Source organism: Rousettus aegyptiacus, unplaced genomic scaffold (genome assembly GCF_014176215.1).
Source record: "Rousettus aegyptiacus isolate mRouAeg1 unplaced genomic scaffold, mRouAeg1.p scaffold_m13_p_6, whole genome shotgun sequence".
Classification (NCBI taxonomy): domain Eukaryota; kingdom Metazoa; phylum Chordata; class Mammalia; order Chiroptera; family Pteropodidae; genus Rousettus; species Rousettus aegyptiacus.
In genome coordinates, this window is record NW_023416309.1 from 8,943,251 (window position 1) to 8,958,262 (window position 15,012).

At 48.8% G+C, this 15,012-nt stretch overlaps 1 protein-coding gene across 5 annotated transcripts in view; it reads right to left on the reverse strand.

Annotated features, from left to right (window-relative positions):
* Window positions 1-10,663: 10,663 nt before the first annotated feature.
* ZMIZ1 (zinc finger MIZ-type containing 1) overlaps window positions 10,664-15,012 on the reverse strand; it is a 231,613-nt gene continuing 227,264 nt past the window's right edge. For all 5 annotated transcript variants that reach the window (XM_016164985.2, XM_016164986.2, XM_016164984.2 and 2 more), the window contains one exon: window positions 10,664-14,482. In XM_016164985.2, the coding sequence (XP_016020471.1) occupies window positions 14,375-14,482 (108 nt within the window). In that variant the 3' untranslated portion in view covers window positions 10,664-14,374. The remainder of the gene's footprint in view (window positions 14,483-15,012) is intronic.

A 15,012-nucleotide genomic window follows, 5' to 3' on the forward strand; every position in this document is an offset into this window, starting at 1 on the left:
TAAAGCCTACCAGAACTTTAAAAACAAGCAAACAAACAAACAAAAAGGAACAAAAGGAAAAAAAGTAGTCAGTCACAGATGACTACATATTATATAATTCCATTTATGTAAAATGTCCAGAATAGGCAAATCTGTAAAGACAGAAAGTATATTAGTGCCTACCTAGGGCTAAGGGGATGGGAAGGTTAAGGAATGATAGCTAATGGGCATGGGATTTCTTTTTGGGGTACTGAAAATGTTCTAAAATTGATTATGGTGATTCACAACTCTGTGAATATACTAAAAGCTATTGAATCATGCACTTTAAATGGGTGAATTATATAGTCTGTGGATTGTATCTCCATAAAGCTCTTCTAACAACTCTACCCTGTTTAATTAGCCCTATAGCTCTCTTATGTCTTCAAGGTAAAGATCCAAGTTCTTAGACCGAGATTCACCCACACCATTGCCTTTCACTACAGGAACAGTGGAAACTCAGCCCTTTCCAGATGCACTGTACACTGGCGTGCCTCTGAGTGTGTACAAATACTGTTTTATCTTCCCAATTGTTTCACCTCATTTTGACTCATTCTTTGTGGTCCAGCTCACCCGACAGCCTTCTCTGACCCCTCCTCTGTTCATACATTTATTCATTCAAATGTCGAGTCATTATTAGGCATCTGCTGTATGCCAGGTTCTGTTCTAGGTGTTGGTGGTACAGCAGCAAAAAACCAGAGCACAAAAAATAGAGTGTACGTGACTGCCTGCATGAACAAATGCTGATCAAGCACTCGGCAAATGTAAAACCTGTGTCTCCAGCCTTGCCCTGCTGGGCTCCTCTATGGTCTGTTTCAACACTAATCCCTTTGGACTTTCACAAGTCAATGGTGGGTGTGCCTCCCCTACAATGCTGGGCGCTCCATGGGGTGGGGACCCAGAACTAGCTCTTCTAGGTTTTAGATCAAGTACGATGACTCCTTCATGTGCACATCCCTTACATAGCCCTGATCTCATCTCCCTGTTCATTTCCCCTGTTCAGTAAGTGAGGAGTTGTGAAGACGAGATAAGAAGGAAGGATGCCCACCCAGATGGGGCAACTGAACGTCGAGAGAATAACTGGATTGCATGAGGTCACACAGCTGTCTGTAGAGCTTCGACAGGAAGCTTGGTCTCTCTCTCTGTCCTCGGCAGGTCCTTTGTGGCCTGGCCAGCTCCGAAGGCCAAGGATCAGTGTCCGCAAACCAGGAAGTCATTCCAGGCCTAGCCAGGACTATGGCCCAGGTGCTGGTGCTCTGTGTCATTATCTGTGGGCATTTCCTTTACTTAGGCTGGGGCAGCACGTGGCAGGATTGTCAAGGAGCCACAGTGTCTCCTGAGCCTCTTTCCTTGCTCTCAGCCTGGTTCAGGTGAGCCGCAAACACCTGAGCATGAAGTCATCCTCTGAGATTCCTCTCCCAGGAGGTATGCAGTTTGCAAGGGAAGCCACAGGGAGGAACTTGCTGTAGCCTCCTCAATGGTGTGATTAATGCTCAGGTGGTAACAGTGGTTCAAAGCACTGTTCACAGTGATATCTCCAAGGCCTTGCAGACACTTGGCTCCTATGTACATGTTTCTTTTGGTCTATTCTGGCAGCAGCAGGAGTGGGGTTGGGTCTTTAGGAAGCAGTGTGGTATATCCGAGACCTCCCTGTAACCTGCAACCTTGGGTCTCTCCAGCCCATTTCTTTGGTTGCCTGGGGTCAGGCCCCTGAGGGCTGGTGGGATCATATGTTTGTAGTCTTGTAAACTATCCCCATTTCTCCTGTCGTGGCAGGAGGGCAGGAAGCTCCCATTACACCAATGGACTCAGTTGTTTCTGGAGCTCTTCCTTCCTCCAGTGGGCACCAAGCCTTGGGCCCTCCAGATTGAACCCTGGGACAGAGTGTCTCCTTCCAACCCTCTCCTGTGCCTGGAGAAAGGAGGATTACAGGACATATTCCTGTTTCTCCATCTGCACACCACTGGGAGGCAGGTGGAGGCCCTGCTCAGCTCAGAGGCCACAGCGAGGCAAAAGCTGCCACCCCTCTGGACCTAGAAGATACCTCTCTCAGGCATGTAGCTACAGCCCCTCACTAGCCTTTTCCTTACGTATGGGGCCCTGAGAAGGTGCTAAAGGGAATTGGGTGAATGTTTCGAAGTCTCAGAGACCTTGGGGGTAGGACAAGGAATCAGGCACTGTGCCCATCCTAGCACCAGAGTGCTGTTCTCACAGACAGGAGGAGAGACCCTCTTCAGGCCTCCGAAAAGCTGTCCACAGGCACTTTCTGCCACTTTCTTCCTCTCTTCCCACCATTCTCTTTCTCTCCATCCCCTGGGACATCCCATCTTTCTCTGAAGCCACAGTGAAACCTGGGCCCTTCATGAGTTCTTGCACTACTGTGGAGCCCAGTGGTCCTGTCTGGACTGGTCTTAGAGGTGATGTGTGGGGAGGATGGTGAGCGTTTACCCCCATCCCTCCATTTCCCAAGCTTGCACTCTTCTAAAGTAACAACAAATCCAGCACATCCTGCATGGCAAAGGTGAATTCTGTTTATTCTGATGGTCTGGTATCCTGTGGCTGCATGATAAAACAGCCCAGAACAGCAGTTTCAATCAATAAAAATCAATAAAAATCACCGATTCTGCTCATGGATCTTGGGGTTGACTGGATCCAGCTATACACTTCTCTCTCAGGGTCTCCTGGCCTTACTTAGCCAGATGGTGGCTGAGCTGGGATCATCTTGAAGGTTTTCTCACTCCCATGTCTGGTACTTAAGCTGAAAAGACTCAAACAGGTGGAGCTTTAGCAGCTGGGGCTCCAAGGGCATCTCTCATTTTATATGTGGTCTCTCCATGTGGCAGCTTCAGATAGCTGGACTTTATACATAGTGGCTGACAGATCCCAGATCCACAAGGAACATCCATTTTTGTGCACCTTACATAAACTTGACCTTTTTCCTGACAGTGACCTTGATGTTACTTGATATTTAGAGAGTTCCCACTCCTCTCTGCTCTAAATTACATTGCAACACACCTCTGTTAACAATGACAGTAAAGAGCATCCTGTCCAAATCATTTCTCTTTAATTCCTGGATTTCTTCCTAGACTACAGAATTGGTAGAGAGACATCTCAGTGTGAAGACAGACCAAAAGACAGATAGACAGACTGACAGATAGACAGACAGACAGACACACACACACACACACACATACACACACACACACACACACACACACACACACTCCCCTTAGACTTTCGTTATGTCTAGTCTTCCACAATTCTCCCCCTTCTTAACATCACTATGGAAAATTCCTTTGGAAGAAATCTTTCCCCCTTTATGTCTGTCTTTGTGGATCAATTTATCCAGTTGTCTGAGCCCTACTGTGTTATCCAGGAGTCTGTAAACTTTTTCTTAAAAGGCCAGATACTTTTGATTTTGTAGGCCAAGAGGCAAAATAAAGGCTATGATGTAAGCACTTACAAAGTCATTTACAATGTAATCACTTAAAAATATGAAAACCATTCTTAGTTTATAGTGTCTAAAAACAGGAGCCTGATTGGATTTGGCCCTGGACTTGTTGGTCGTAGGCCCCTTGTAAAAAGCAAAGGAGTCCCCAAGGCACTTTCCACCAGATTCTTCCTCAGAGGTCTGTGGGATGAGGTAGGGTCAAGGACAATATTGCCTGGAACCTCAGCTTGACCAATCAGATGCTCTCTAGCAAGATATGATATCAGGACAGGAAAAACAGTTGGAATTCATTCATTTTTTTTCCCTACAGTTGTGCCTGTTAGAGTTACTAATTTTTGCTCCCAGGCTAGTCTGGAACAGTACTCCTGTGTATTATAAGTTCATTTTCCATCCTCCCTCCCCCCCACCCCCAGCCTCTCAACTCATCCATATCCTACCAACCAACAAATGCCTTTTTCCTTCCCTTATAGTAATCAGAGTTGGTTTCTGTTGCTGGCACCCAATGCTCCCTGGCTGACATATACACTGATAGACTTACTTTGTGAAGCCATGAAATTTTCTGAGCATGAACTCTGTGTGTAAGAACCTGAAAAAGCCCAGGATGCTAGACCTCATGATCCTCAGTCCTGAAGTGGTTGCTATGATCCCAGGCCCTGAGACTCCCCAGTTGGACCCTAGAGCCTCCAAGTCCCCAAGTCCCTTCTCCTATGGGCTTCAGAAAACTCACCCTTCTTCTTGAGGGGAGGATGGCACAGTTAGGAGAAGGGATGGCTGGCGCCATCCCCGCCCAAGTCCATATCTCTCTCATAGCCCTATCATGAATTTATCCTCTTCCCATCAGTGCAGCAATTGTTGGCTTAGGCCAACAAAAAGTAAGAGGCTGCATTTTTTTCAGATTGTTTCTCTAGTGGCTAAAGCAGTGCCTGGCAGAGAGCCAATTCAAATTAGCTTAGAGAAAAGAGGAATTACTGGCTTATATAACTGAGGAAGACAGGGTGTGAATGGGAGATACTAGAATTAGGGTCTCTGTGCTACTTACCTTTTTCCTTCTGTCACTCTTTTCTGCTACTCTTTGCATGGCAGTTTCATGGCCTCTAACTGCAAGCCTCCTCCGTGTGGTCTGAGACATGACAGCCACCTACTTTCCCAGCTCACATCCTCATAGCTTCATGACCAGAGGAAAAGAGTTTCTCCATCCTAACACCAGAGTGAAAAATCCTAGGAAAAGCTTCTGATCGGTCCAGGTGGGTTCTGGACTCACCCCCAAACCAGTAATAGTAAACTGGGAAGTAGGGTTGTGTCAGCTTCTATGGAACCATGTAGCAGAAACTGGCTATGGTAGGTTGCAATTGCCTACTCTGCAATTTCCTCCCTTTACTCATACCTCTTTGCAATATGACATTGAATCTCTCCTCATCAAGAAGTGAAGTCTGTTTCTCCATGCCTTGAATCTGGGCTGGTCCGATGACTTGTTTTGACAAATGAAATGTTAGTTCTGAGCTTTAAGAAGCCTTGTGCACCTCCTTTTCATCTCTCAAAATCTGCCATCGCTATTTGAAGCCCAGGCTAGCATGATGGATGATAAGACACATATGGTCCAGTTACCCCATCTCCCCAGTTGACTGCAAGCCAACTACCAAACATGTGCGTAAGGCCATCCTAAACCAACCTGCCCGCTGACAGCGGCACACGAGTAAGCCAAATGAGATTGAATGAGACTGATCCAGATCAACAGAACTGCTCACCCAACCCACAGACACACAGGCAAAAATAAATAGTTGTTTTAAGCCACTATTAACAAATAGCTGTTTGTCATGCAGCAAAAGGTAACTGGCAAGGTATTTATCAAATCCATGCGAACTGACACAACCATGCTTTCGGTCCACAATGACTAGTCCGGGAAGTGGGCCCAGTACCCAGCTAGACCAATCAGAATCTTTCCCTAGGAGTCTCTCTTTAGGCCTAATGTAGTTAGACTACATTTCCCTTCTGTCTGAACTTCTTCTCTGCTACCTTTGCACTTAGGTGTAGCCATGTGATTGAGCTCCAGTCTATAGAATATGGGCCTGGCCCGCAAACTCACTCCCTAAGGGGCCCCTTTGCTTTTCCCCATCTGCCAGCCAAATATAGAGAACTCTAGGACCTAGAGGAGGGCAGAGATATAAGGTGAGAAGAACCTGAGTTCATGAGTGACCACATAGGTGGTGCCCAACCGAGAACACGCACATTAAGCTGAGACATAGGCATTGTATTAAGCTACCGATAATTCAGTGTTTGTCTCTTTCAGCAGCATAGCTCAGCTTAGATATCAGAGAAGGGCAGAAAGAGGAGCAAAGTGATTCCGTCCCCCCACCCCCCACCAAAAAAAAAAATAAATAAATAAAAGAAACTAGTACTGTGTAGAGAATAGGGGAGGGTTCTGGGCAGGCAAGACATAAAACGTCCACTCCAGGAGCCAGGAGCTACATCGAGTATACGACTATAAAACCAACCTAAAGACAGAGCCTGGGGAGCTGCTTGCTGGGCAGGGGCTGTGAGTCTGGGTGTTTCTTCACCAGTGGTACTCTGGCCGGGGTAGTCTTTCTTGCCTCTAAGGAATGACACCAGGTCCTGGACAGTGAGCAGTAGTAATAGGGAGAGAGGGTAACTGGTGGGACCTCAGAATTTCTCAAGCCCACTGCAGCTGGGGCCATATCTTTGATATGTATTCCAATTGTAATAGGCATCTTTCTGATTAAAAGTGAGACATCTCCTTTGGGTCTAGTAACAGGGGTCAGAAGACTTGACTTTTGATATTAGAAAATTCATTAAGAGTAAGCAGACATGTAGTCTGGAGGGGAGGAAAAGAGTCCCAGGCAAAAATGGAGCTGAACAACAGCCTTTAGGAGCAGGAAGAGGTCAGATAGGAGGCCAGGCTTCTGGCCTAGCTGGGGCCACAGACGGCCATCTTGCAGTCTTTGTGTCTCAGACCAAATTCTTAAGTGAGGGAGATAATATGATTAGTCACTGGCTACCTAATCCTTTGGGTCACGTGTCCATCCTGGTCTAGCTGGCTGGGGGGAGTTTGGTTGTGGCGGCTGAACATGGCTGCTTTTCAGCAGAGACAGGTGGCAGTTTCCAGGGTAGGCAGGTAAAGATGGGTACGCACCCCCAGAAGTCTAGTGTTGCATCCGAGAATGGGGGGCAATCTATCCACATATCTCCTTCCCAGTCGTCCTGTCCCTGAGTCTAGTCCTGCTCTTTCCAGGCCTCTGATCTACTAAGCCATTTGCCACTGCCCCTGACCTGAGTGCAAGTATGTCCTTTTCTCAGGTCACTTCTGTCTCCATGCCAAGTAGATGATGAGGTGCACTGCCTCCATCTCTGCTCACTGGAGGAGTCCTTCTCACCACGGTCTTTCAGGGACACGCTGGAGTGGAGCTGTAGTGCAGGCTCAGTCCACTTGTGGCTTGCATCCACATAACAAAGTTGCCTCAGCTGTGAACCAAGCTTGAGAATTCTCCCTCTGTCAGCTGGTTGTAATAGATGTTTGCCATGTGACAATAGATATTTGTCAGTGAAGTGGTATTGGTGCAGCTGACCTCATCTCAGGTCTTGGGGGCTCACTCCTTCCCTAGCAGGGGACTGATTTTGGTTTAGGAGACCTGCAGAGCATTCAGCCTTTTCTGAGATTCTGCCACTCCTACGATGAAGTCCTCGGTGGTCTTCACTCTGCCCTCTGGCTGTAGGAGATAAGTGTGTTTCAATGGTCCCTGCCAAGAGGTTTTCATGAACTTTCACACTCTGTTTTAAATCACTGATTGAGATATGAGACTGTAATTTTCTTTCTTTAATGAATCAGTGACACTGAGCAACAGCACTCAATTCCATATTCTTAATAGTCTGTTATTCTACCTCTCAAATGCTGGGGACTCTGTACCAGATGGTACAGCCCTGTCACCTGTGCGTCATCCCAGTTCCCTGCAAAGGAAAGTCATAGCAGATGCATGGCTACCCCATGCCCACGACTCTTCCAACCCGGTCAGTGATCCGCCTCCAGCATATTATTTTAAGAGGCTGCCACGCAGGCCCATGCCTGGTACCCTCTGTATTCATCTGGTTCCCAGGAGTACAGTCTGAGGCAGGCCTTCAGAATCCTGTGACTTATTAGACAGTGCTCTCAGGAAACCTGATATTAGGGGAGGCAGTGAGACAGAACAGGGAAGGCGAAAGAGTCAAGGGGGCACGTGTCCTCAGCCCCAGCAGAGAAGACTACGGAATATTGACCGCAGTCCAGCAAAGAGCTGTTCTTTGATGACCTTTAGGCTGTGGGCCTCCTGACGGGGGTGCATGTGTGCATGTGCCTGTCTGCTAAGGGCAATTCTCTGGTGAAGAGAAGCTGGCAGCCAATACCCATAGCTGTGGGTGGATGTGTGCCAGCCAGTAAAGAAGAGCTCAAAGGAGCACCACAGTACCTAGTTTCTACAGGAACCCGTGAAAGTGACCAAGAAGGCACAGTCAGAGGGACTCAAGGAGAACCAAAGACCCAAAGGAGGGGATTGTCATGGAACTTAAGAGAAGAGAATTTCAAGAAAGAAATGGCATTAGTCAAATGCAGATGCGAGGTTCAGTCTCTAAAAGCAGCAAGAACATTAGTAACCAGAGGTCATAGGTGAGCTTGTAAGAGAAGTCTCAGGGGACTTCGGAGACATAGGCCACTCTGGGAATCAAGGATGATGGGTGACAATGAGCATGGGCAGTTTCCTCATGGAGAAGTCTGCCTGAGAAGTAGTAGGAAGACTGGACAGAAAAGGGGATGCAGGCTGTTAGATGTCTCAATATCAGGGCCCAAAGCTCCAGAGCTGGGTACAGGAAAGGGGCTGGCTGATGGAGTGAAGTCCCTTGCAGGAGAGGAGGTGATAATGTCAGAGGCTGGAGAAGGGCTAGCTTTGACTGTGGAAGGAATACCACATCCTGTGGGCCTGGGTGGGAGAAGATAAGGTCAAGGGAGGTAGGTTTGCGGGAGATAGGGGGAGTTAGTGGTGTGTTTGTACAATGGTTGGGTAACCTGCTTAGAGCGAGGTGGGCATGATTGAGCAGGAGGCTGGAGCAGAGGAAAAGGGAAATGGGTGAGTGGGCAGGGAGACCATGCCCTGAGGAGCCCCTGATTGTCCTAGCACCCTCTTGTGGGGGCAAATGACTTTCCCCAACACCCATGGCCTTATGTGGAGGGGCAGTCATTGGATTCAGGGTAGAAGCTTTGCAGGGTGGATTAGGGAGGGAGAACAAAAACCCAAGATGACCCGTGAGCTGGAGGATGTGATGAGTGGCCCCAGGTTGGGGGGAAGGGAAGCAGTGAGGGGTACTGAACTCCAAGCTGCCCTGGACAGGACTTTTCTCATTCCCGGCCCACAGGAGAAAGTATCTGATCTCAGGAAGCATTAGTGGAGTAGACAGCAGGGTCTCAGTGTAGCTGTGCAAGGAAGTCACAGAACTGCATTTAGCTGCATCGATGGTTTCAGGCTCTAAAGTAGAATGCTAGGAAGATTTGTTTATTGTGAAGTTAAGGGAGCATACTGCCCTGCCTCTCCTTCCCCAACCCCCTGCCCACTTCCTGCCTTTAAGGCAATGGCATTCAAACTTTTTTTAACCACAGCCCACAAGTGAGAATTAATTTTACATCATGATTCAGCAGATACACACAACTGCAACAAGTTTCACAATGGAATCCTCACCCTTATTTTGTAGAGTGCTCTTGATATTTTTTCCTTATCCTCGTTTATTTCATTTAAAAGTGTTGATCACAATCCACCAAACTGATTTCACAGGTCACTCAAGGACAGATGGTAGAGAAGCACTGCTCTAAGGCAATGGGGTGTGGGGGTAGTAGTCCCTTTTTCAAAGCTCTCCCTGATGCCCCCCACTCCTCCTCTCCGAGTGTCTGTTCTTGAAGACACCGAGAGACAGCATCATGCTTCCTACCCTAGTGATGCTGCCAGAAGGCAGTGCCTGTAGTTTAGCGACCAGGATTCCACTTTTGATGTAAATTCTCCTTCTCTCCTCACCTTCCACCTCTCACCAAAAAGAGAAACTGGTCATCTTGGAGAAGCCCCAGAGGTGGAAAAATCCAGGCACCCAATTGTCACAGGTAGTTCTTTCACTGATGTGACCATGCACCCATCCTGGACCATGCACCCCTCATACTGGCTTGTTCCTGCACACACACACACACACACACACACACACACACACACACACCATCACACTTAGATCTCACACCCTCCAGACACATTCCCACACATACTCCAGGAGATATATTTTGAGGTGCCTGCCAGACCCCCCATCCTTCTTTGCACCTGCCCTCACCTGGTCCCTGTGGAGGGAAAGCCGCAGCAGCCATTTTTTCCCCATTGCCCAGCTAAGTGGAAGAGGGGCGTTGATTGGCTGCTGGACTCTGAGATTCACTTCCCCAAACTTCAGTGAGACACAGGAACAACAGTCAGTTGTGTCAGATACTGAGGCTGTAAGGACAGTAAGAACGGTGACCTAGGTAGGGGCCGAAGCAGAACCCCATGTTAAAGTGCAGTCACAGAAATGAGGAAATCCAAGGTCCCCTTAGAGGAGATGGGGGCAGGAGTGCTGAGGAGTGGGGTACCCAGAGAGACACAGCCAGCAGGGAGAGCGGCTGAGTCAACACTCCGGGGGCTGTTATGCCTGTGCTTCTAGTTCTTCATTTCTGAATGTTTTGGACAGCGCCCTCTGGACTTGACAGGAGAAATAGGTTCCTGTTCCTTAAATGGAGAAAATCCACCAGGTTGGTTGCTACAAGATGGGCCAGCACCCCGCCAGGGCCTTCTCCCTGCCTATTTCACCCTCAGGGGCTAGAGACCAGGGTCCCACCAGAGGTGAGGGCACTGGGCTATGAACACTCCCACCCTAGGTTTCGGGGCCTCTTCCAGGGACACCTACGGCAGGGGCTCTTCCAAATCTACAACTGAACCACCTTCCTTCCTTGTTTCCTTCCTCCCTTTCTCTCTTCCTTTTCCTTCCTTTTTTCTTTCCTTCCTCTCTCTCTCCTTTCTTTTTCTTTCTCCCCTTCTCTCTGCCTCTTCTTTTTTTTTTTTTCAGGGTGGTCAGGCAGGGGTAGTGGTTTAAAAGCAAAAACGAAAACACCCAAACCACTCCTTAACATTCACAAAATAGCTAATTCGCCAAACCTTCGTTTTTGTCAATTTATTTAGAAAAAAATTAACATGGGCAAATGAGATACCTCAGTGTTACAACAGAGTATAGAAATGTCTAGCAATAGTCAAATAATTTGATCTTTAAATACAAAATAACCACATGAACACCTAATATACAGGTTTCATCTGAATACATATTTATTAGATAAATATTAGAGGTTGTCACATCATCTAACTACATACAGCTTTGCAAGACTAGAAATCACAATTACTTTTCTGACCAGTTTAAAGTATGAAATGGTTGCATTGTACATAGATGTACAAAGACGATGACGATTCCTGTGGGTCACTTCGGGCTGCACTGTGGGTATGTTTATGTGTGTATGTGTGGATCACCTGCGATCATGATATCAAAAATTATACAAAGTATGAATCTGGTTACAATTTTCTTCTGAAATCCCCATTTATTTTCATCATTTCCATAGCACCCTAAAAATACACAGGTGGCAGGACTAGCACACTGAAGCTAAATAGTACATGTAGGTAAAATAAAAACAAAACAGAACAAAAATTCCTTTTTCACACAGGGTCCGAGTATATTACATGAGTGAGACAGATGCGGAGACCTCACAAACGCTAACAAACAGGATCTAGTTTTTTCACGTTAAGATGGAGTTCCAAGCCTTTTTTGTTTCGTAAAATAAAAACAATACACATTCCAAGGGAAATGAATGCATCTGTTAACATGTCTCTATTTCTCATTTACATATGTACACACGTCCTTTGAGTCGTTGCTGCTGACATCGCCCTATCTGGATGGGTCAGGCTGAGGGAGCAGACGTGTAGCTCTCTGGGGGGAAGAGGGAGGGTTAGGGTTTCCATTAGGGAGACAGTATTAGAAGTCTCTTAAAAAATAAAATGGCTACAGGGAACATGACACATGGGTAAAGCTTCAAACCAAGAAGATGGGGTGATTGCCTGTACTTGGGCCTTCCCGCCTGCCAGCCGGCGCCCTGTCCATCTTGTGGAGTGGCAGCAAAAACGTGCCTATGGCCTGGGTTGGATGCCTGTCATGGAGAAGTGGCTTGCTGAGGCCTCTTTTTTGCTGAGGTTACTTATGGCTCCAAGTAGTTGTCCAAAAGGATCAGGGAAGCATCTCCCGAGTTTAGAACCACTCCTGCTTGGGGAGGCTGTCGTCATCTGAGTCCGTCACCCACTGGGGCTTTCCCAGCCCCCAATGCCTTTGTGCCTCCCCTTGCTCCCTGGCCTGGCTCCAAAATCACTCCATAAGTACATCCCCTGAGCACAGGCTTCAGGCACCATGGTTCAGGAAAGTTCTTTGCCGAACTTGCTGGTGGAGGCTCGCTTAAAAGGGGACCCGGGAAACCTGCCTCGGGTGCTGAGCCACGGCTTCCACAGAGATGGCTAAGGGAGGTGCCTGGGGCCGGGGCTGTGGGGAGCATATCGACCCTCTGCACTAGGAAGCGGTGGACAGGTCGGTGAACAGAGTGGGGACAGCCCGATAAAAACGAGAATGAACCCCAGGACTTTCTGGGAAAAAGTAGCACGGCAGGAAGCAGGAACTTCTAAGGAAGGCATCTGTAAGTCTGTCTGGGGCGGAATTCTCCGACATGGCCCAACACAGTGTGGCTACCTGCCAGGGCTATCAGCCACTGGGCAAGGATGGCCATATGCTACCTAGAGCCACCTTGTCCCCACCAGACAACTAGGGATGGCTCTAAACGGTGGGGGGCCTGGTCGTCTAACACACGGTTTAGCCACCCATGCTCTTCGTCCCTTCATCTGTACAAATAGCCCTGGTTGCTTTTTTGTTTTTGTTTGTTGTTGTTTTTTTTTTTAAAAAAGGACTCGGTCTTTGTCATTGAGTCAAGGTATTTTAAAAACACCAGCAAAGGCTATTACCAGGTCATGAAAATGTTGAATATTATCAAAGACAATACTAAAATATTCACAAAGATATTTACAAAAGCAATTCATAAAATAATTGATTTGCATACTGAACACCACACTGTTTGAAAAAACCTCGACAACGGGACAAAGGAAAAAAGGCAAGGGGACGGACAATGGCAGCTTTCCTACAGAAAACCTTGTGCTGGCGTCTGGCAAAGTGACTGGAAATCAACAGCTGGAGCTGCCCATCCGGTCAAGTCCAGAGGAGTGCTGGGGACCACCCGCCACTGAGAGGGAGATGGAGACTGAGCACACACATGGTGGACAGGAGAGCAGGAAAGGGCCCCAGGAAGCAGAGGGGAGGGGAGCAACAAATTTACAGATGTGACCCAAGTGACCCGACAGCCCAGCAGCATCCCAGGCCATGTGGCTTAGGGGAGCACAGAGGAGCCTGAAACGGAACGGACGTACAAGATACCTGGGAGACTTGGAGAGCAGTAAGCTGGGTGGGGCAAAGTGGTGAGGGAAAACCAGAGGCTGCTTCTCTTCAAGTGAGGAGTATGGAGTAAGCTTTTGAGGGGAGGGGCACAGAGGGAATGAGAGGCTGGCAGCGAAGTGGGGCAGCCACAGAAACACCCCTCGATGCTCGTGGATACATCCCAACTAACATGGGCAGCCTTGAGCACGGGGACAGGCGGACAGACGAGCCGGAGAGATACCGATGCTGGGGTTCCCACTGCTAAGCCCGCACGTGCGCCCAAGCCCGCGTTTCCCATGCCTTTCCACCATCCCACCCTGCCATCTGGGGAGACAAAGGGGAACCAGTACAGAGGGAAGTGGGTGTCCCATGTAACAGTCTGGGCGAGAAGCAGGAGGGAGGAAACAGAACGCATGTAGAGAAATGGTTTGCTTGCTGTTCAAGTCCAATGTTCCTTTTCTCCAGAAGACTTTGTAGCTTTACATTATTGTTTAAAAACAGGGAGTGGCTTGGAGCAGTTTTAAGTTGTTGTTCCTATCTGACTCCACCTGGCGGCATTCCCCTGCCCCTCAACTAAGGGCACAATAATTACGGCTGGGTACACACTCTCTCTGCCCCCCAAGGCTGGGCCCAGGCTGGAGTCCAAAGGCCATGGAGCCACCTGCCGCGTTCGTTGTCTTTGCTCTGAAGAGGCCCTGATCCCTTTCCCCACCAGTCCCCAAGCAGGAATGGTTCACCCTCTCTCAAAAACAGAATCTTGTCCTCTTTTTCTGCTTTGAGAGAGTGTGTTTATACAATATCTTGGCTTAGAGATCAGGGTCAAAATGATGACCTCGGCCCCTAGAGTTTTCTTTCCCAGAGGTTTGTGCTTTTCTGTGATGGGTGGGTGGTGGTGGTTGTTGGTGGTGGTGGGTGGGCTGTTCTCAATGCAGCCAACTGTCACTGCTTTTCCAAGGTTCGGGGCTGCTTGGGTCTCGGGGAGGCCTTCTTTCAGGCTCAGTCACTTGAAGGAGGCTCTGGGCCAAGAAGCAGGGAGGCAGGGTTACAGTTTAGAAACTGGAAGAACCTGGGGGCCACTGGTCATTTGGAATCAGCACACACAGAGGGACCAGCAAGTCATCGTCAGTGTGTGCCCTCTCACCGGCTGGCTCCCCATCGCGAGGGTCATCTTCGGGGCCTGTTCTGGGCATGGGCTCCAGACCCACACAGCCTTCAGAGTGCACCCTCCCGTCCCTCTGCTCTGAGAAGGCTGCAGCAGGGGCGGTCTGAGGACATGGGCTCCCAGCAGGAAAGTTTGTGGGGGACAGATAGGGAAGGAGCAGAGTGGGGAGGGATGGCCCCAACAGAGGGTGGGCTTCAGTTGTTTTCAAAGAGAGACAGGAGATCATCGTTACTATTGCTCGGCAGGTCGGGGGGGTCCAGGTACGAGAGGAGCTCATCGGGATTTGTGAGTTCAGGAAGGAGCTGGAAAAAAAGTACAGAAGCCCAGATGAGGTGTTGGCTGAGGGGCTAGTTAAGGAATGCAGCGGCACCCCCACGTCTGTTCACTTGCCCTTTATCTGCCTCCCAGGGTCCTGGCCCAAACAGGGAAACTAACAGTGCTGGCTGTCCCCAGATGCCTCCAGGCCACTGTGCTGGTCTGGGGCACACCCGTCCTTATTTCAAGCCAACCAGCTGGGAAGGCCCATGGTGGGTCAAGAGGCTTCCTCATAATCAGAATGTTCCTCAGGCCCCCTAACACACTTCCCTGAGGAGCTATAGGGCGAGTGGGCCTCCCAGCAGAAACTACTTTGCATGTAGGTTGGGTGGTCCCTGCAGTTCCTATCACCCTGGACCTCAGGATCCCAAGAGCTCGCAGCTCCTTGGCGAGCCTATGGCTAACTGACAATGCCTTCCTTTCCTGTGGCCCCTGGGCAGAGGCTGTGGACTGTCTGTTCCTGCCCTCTACTGTGAGGTCCTTGGAGTCTTCCTGTCACATGGGAGATCCTCATAAA